Here is a 5,016-nt window from a genome sequence, read left to right on the forward strand (position 1 = left end):
ACAGTCGTAAGGAGCTTATTGGAAGCAAAAAGCAGCGAAGGGCAAGAATTGGAGACAGGATGATCGCCATTCTTCATAACGGAGAGTCAGGGTCTATATTGTTTTATGATATTTTACCTTAAGGGTGTTTAGGTCCTACCTGATACTGATGATCATGTGCTAAGAACAATTACATAGGGTTGGGTTCGATGACTATGAGGATGATGATCGTATGACTTATTATTAATAACGAGTAGAAGTTGTATGATGATGCATGATTAGTAGGACTTGTTATTATATATGATGATGTATGATGCGAGCATGCATGAGCATGTTATATCAGCGGGTGAAATGAACATAGCAGCAGCGTTGATAAACCAAGGACGAAGATATAAGAGAGGACACTTCTCTCTATTAGCTAGCTAATAACAACCTAAAAATAACCCCCAAAACCCCTAAAGCAGCCACTTCGTAAAAAAAATGGACTTTTGGTCCCGGTTGGTGCCACCAACCGGGACCAAAGGCCCCCCGACTGGGCTCGGCGGACCGGCCACGTGGACGCACATCTGGCACCCACCGGGACCAAAGGCCCCCCTGATTGGGCTCGACGGACCGGCCACGTGGAGGCACATCTGTCCCGGTTCGTGTTTGAACCGGGACTAATGGGTGTAGGCATTAGTAACGACCCATTAGTCCCGGTTCATGAACCGGGACTAAAGGCCCTTACGAACCGGGTCTAATAGGTGTTTTTCTACTAGTGCGTGGTGGCGTCGACGATAGCTTGACCGAGCAATGTTGATGCATCAGTACAGTTCTGAAGATGGGGCGGTGGCAGTTGGCGGCGGCGGCCTCTGAGAGCACGCCGGACCAGTGTGTGCCCCAGACCCGGCAAGTGGCTAGGTTGGGGTCTCAGGTCCTAGATGTTAGGCTTGGTTGCGATGTCTGTTTGGTATTAGCAACCCTTCATCAACTGGATAGGTGTAGCGACGGTTTGTTGCTTAGACGACGGCTTTAATCTTACTGTTGTATGACTTTGTAAGGTCTTGTGAGAATAATTAAGAAAGTGGCCGTATACATCGACCAGATGCAGAGGCCGGGGGTCATCCTCCTTTTATAAAATAAAAAAAACGTGCGGTTCTACACTAGTCATGTTTACCTGAAAGCCGTTCTCATCGCCATCCAGGCGTGGCTGCCACATCTAGACGTGTCCACTTCGACACAAGCATAATTTGTTGTGGATTTACCGGAACCAGCTCACGAGTATCTACATCAACCATTCGTATGCACGAACCGAGTCCCATTTCGACTAGTGATGGGGGCTTGTGGGTGACAAGTATGTTTTGTGATTAATTATGTCTATCTCTTGCTTAATTTACACTGTTTTGTACTAAAAGACAAGAACACAACTCGCTAGCGAGGAGACGATATGTTGCTTGCCATAGGAGGATATGCATATCTGATCAAATACCCAAAACATTTTATTGATCACCGTAATTTCGGGTACGTAAATTATTTTCTTTGAGAATCGATACTACAAATTAAAAGAAAATCCATCAAATGATAAGTGAAACACGTCAGGTGTTCCGAGGTGTCTACTAGGCGAGCCCTAGGTACTCGGCCGTCAGAGGCTTGAAGATGTGCTGCTGGTCGGACTCGAGGGCCGCCGCGAGGCGCGGCCATATGTAGGCGTTGACAAGCCAGGAGCCGTCGCCTCCCGGCCGAGCTCCGACCGACAGGTAGCCCGAGCTGAGCCTCTCAAAGTCCCACATGGGCATGGCCAGCACGGCATCGCCGAAGCCGAAGTCTGTGTCGAGCGGGAAGGAGGCGAACACCGTCTGGTTCAACGTAGGCGTGCCCAGCCCAAGGATGCCCTTCTCAATCCTCCTCTCCGTCTTGTGCTCCTCCACCCAGTCCACCAGCTCCTGGATGTACTCGTCGTAGTCTATGGACGTGATGGCCTCGCGCACCATGGCCGCCACCTCCGCCAGCTCCTTGTTCCGGATCTCCTCCACGGTTGCGTCCGCGATAGCGTACATGGCCACGTTGCCGAAGTAGTTGCGCATCGCCGGGACGAGCTCCGGCGCCCTGACACGCCGCCGCGCGTCCACCATCCACCCCATGCAGCAGCGCTCCTCGTGCACGCGGGACGCGGCCACCACGCCGGCGAGGGCCTTCCAGAGGTACGCGGACACTGCCTGGACGCGGGACGAGCGCTGGAGCTTGGTGCTTGCCATCTCGCGCAGGCTGGCGATGTCGCTCGCCTCCACGTAGTAGAGGCGCTCGACGAAGCTGTCGTGGGCCGTCAGCCCGTTGACCATCTGGTGGTGGTCGTACATCGCGAACTTGTCGCTGATGGAGGCCCTGTACGACGGCGGGCTGCGAGGGCGGAACACGGAGCGGTCATGGTTGGGCGGTCCGTCGTCAATGAAGCTCCCGGTTCGGGCGAGCTGGGACCACATCCTGAGGAACATGGTGATGGCGTGGCCGTCGTGGACGATGTCGTTGTTGCCCCACACGACGGAGAAGCCGCCGCAGGAGAAGGACAGCAGCTGCACCGACAGAGTCACCTCCTCGGGGTACGGCAGCATCATCTTCTTCAGGGACTGCTCCGCCAGGCCGTAGTCCAGGCTAGCCATAGTGGCCTGGACCTCTCCGACGACGAGCTCGGCACCTTGGTTGTCGCAGAGCAGCTCCGGGAGGCCTGAGCTTGGGTTGCTGCGGATGCGCCCGGCGTAGTGGTAGAAGACGTTGAGCACGGACGGCAGGACGGACTCGAAGGCGGCGACCACCGCCTGGAAGTCGCCGGCATTTGGGAGCTTGGGGTAGAGGCATACTATGGAGGCTTGCCCCTCGCCAGCGTAGAGGTCCAGGTTCGAGAAGGAGGCGACGTGCGGTTCGAAAGACGGGTCGGAAGCCTTGACAAGGCCGCGTCTCAGGACGCGGATGGGCAAGTCGCCGCCGCCGGAGCCAGTAGCATTAGGAGACACCATACTAATCGATCTCAGTTATCTAGCTTGCTGTTCCTATGCTAGCTAGTGACATGCACGGGCAATATATAGCCGCGCTTGGCTTAGCCTGGTGAGAAAGTTTGGAGCCCATCTCCCCCGAAATTGTTTTTTTCAAGCGGTGGCGGAACGTAGCTAGCGGTGAAGCATCTCTCATTCAGAGCAATGCTACGTCAACGGAGTGTTACGGGCCTTTTACGGGGTAAATTTGAAGTGGCAATCTGTGATTGCACCAAAGGAGGAGCGACGGCCCCACCCCCCTGAAAATCAGGAAGGGGGGGGGGGGGGGGGGCAAAGTATTAGTTGGCCAATATTTTCTTTATCCGTGACACAGTGCAGACACAAACGCTCGTACATATGGCACACATATTTGTACCTTACTAGTCATCAACCCGTGCCGCTGCACGGGCTAAAAATTGTTGTCTTAACATTGTTGTGTAGCTCCATTTTTTTATATATTTTTGTTCAATAAGTAAATTGGCTGGCATACTTTTTTTTTCTAAAACTCAAACATGTTTGTGTTTGCTCAACTTTAGTAAACGAAATAAAAAGAGCACATGACTTGGTATTTGCTTTATCTATAAAACGAAACAAAAGCCTGTTTCATAGAACATAAATGACCAAGGATACCATTATAAGAGGAGGCCGTATTATGTTGGAGATAAAAGCCATGTATTCGTCTAGTCTTTTTTTATCAAAACTAGTATCATAGTGCAAATAAAATGCTTTTACGCAAGTAAGTCATATAGCCTTACTTGTAAGCTACATGTAGATAATAGGTCTATCATGAGGGTGTGCGTTGACTACCTAACATATTCATAGCTATGTTTTTTGTTGTTTACCTCGGAGTAATATGAAGATGAAGGGGGCGACTAAGAATACTATGGAGAGCCCAAGGAGTGAGGCCACATGGACTGCATCGACTATCTATGGTTGAGATGGAGTTGTTGTGCATTGTTACGTGAGTGAAGTGCACTGTAGGTCATTGAACTATTCCAGGGATGTCATGTAGGTCCTCGAACTATGAAAATCGTCATCTAGGTTCTCAAAGTGCAGTAAGTGTGTCATTGAGGTCCAAAATCTCCCTAACAGGCTCTAACTGGCCAGCTGGCACATAAACAGTAACCGTAACAGTCGCGGCAAACAGTCCTGAATTCCTGTGCGTGATGAAGAGTACACGACAAAGAATAAATATAAAAAAATATCAAAAAACTGAGATCCTCTGTCATCGAAGAGACCCTGGCGCGTGAACAGTAAAAATATAGTTAATTCAAAAAAAGTTCGCGAACGATGAATTTGGAAAAATATTTGTGACTTTAATAAAATGTCCGCGAACGATGAATTTGGAAAAAAATATTCGTGACTTTAAAAAAATATTCGTGAGTTTAAAAAAAGTTCGCGAACGATGAATTTGGAAAAAATATTCACGACTTTAAAAAAATGTTCATGAACGATGAATTTGGGAAAAATATTCGCGAGTTTAAAAAAAGTTTGCGAACGACGAATTTGGAAAAAATATTCATGACTTTAAAAAAAATGTTCGCGAGCGATGAATTTGGAAAAAATATTCGTGACTTTAATAAAATGTTCGCGAACGATGAATTCGGAAAAAATATTTGCGACTTTAATAAAAAGTTCACTAACATTTTTTAAAGTCAGGAATTGTGGTTCGGGAACATTTTTTTCCATACCCACGAACAATATTTGTGGTTCGCGAACATATTTTCAAATTTATTGTTTGTGAACTTTTTTAAAGTCACGAATATTTTTCCCATATTCGCGAACATTTTTTGAATTAATGAACATTTTTACTATTCACGCACCAGGGGTATCTTTGATGCCAAAGATTTTCAGATTTTTTTGTTCATATTTTTTTATTTTTTGCACTGTTCACCATGCCAGCTGGCCATTTAGAGGGGGTTAGTGAGATTTTGGACTTGGATGACACACTTACTGTACTTCGAGGACCTAAATGACGATTTTCATAGTTCGAGGACCTATGTGACACCCCTGAAATAGTTTAAGGACCTAC

General features: G+C 48.2%; 1 protein-coding gene across 1 annotated transcript; it reads right to left on the bottom strand.

Moving 5' to 3' along the window:
• Window positions 1–1,574: 1,574 nt before the first annotated feature.
• On the bottom strand, window positions 1,575–3,169 carry LOC123083709 (coniferyl alcohol acyltransferase-like). Its single transcript, XM_044505665.1, has one exon. The coding sequence runs from the start codon at window positions 2,967–2,969 to the stop codon at window positions 1,575–1,577; it is 1,395 nt and encodes a 464-aa protein (XP_044361600.1). The 5' UTR covers window positions 2,970–3,169.
• Between the last annotated feature and the right edge of the window lie 1,847 nt (window positions 3,170–5,016).

This window comes from Triticum aestivum, chromosome 1B (genome assembly GCF_018294505.1).
Source record: "Triticum aestivum cultivar Chinese Spring chromosome 1B, IWGSC CS RefSeq v2.1, whole genome shotgun sequence".
Lineage (NCBI taxonomy): Eukaryota > Viridiplantae > Streptophyta > Magnoliopsida > Poales > Poaceae > Triticum > Triticum aestivum.

What these genes read in the sequence shown, in the direction of transcription:
- LOC123083709 (XM_044505665.1), bottom strand. Translation starts at nt 2,969, where the DNA reads ATGGTGTCTCCTAATGCTACTGGCTCCGGCGGCGGCGACTTGCCCATC.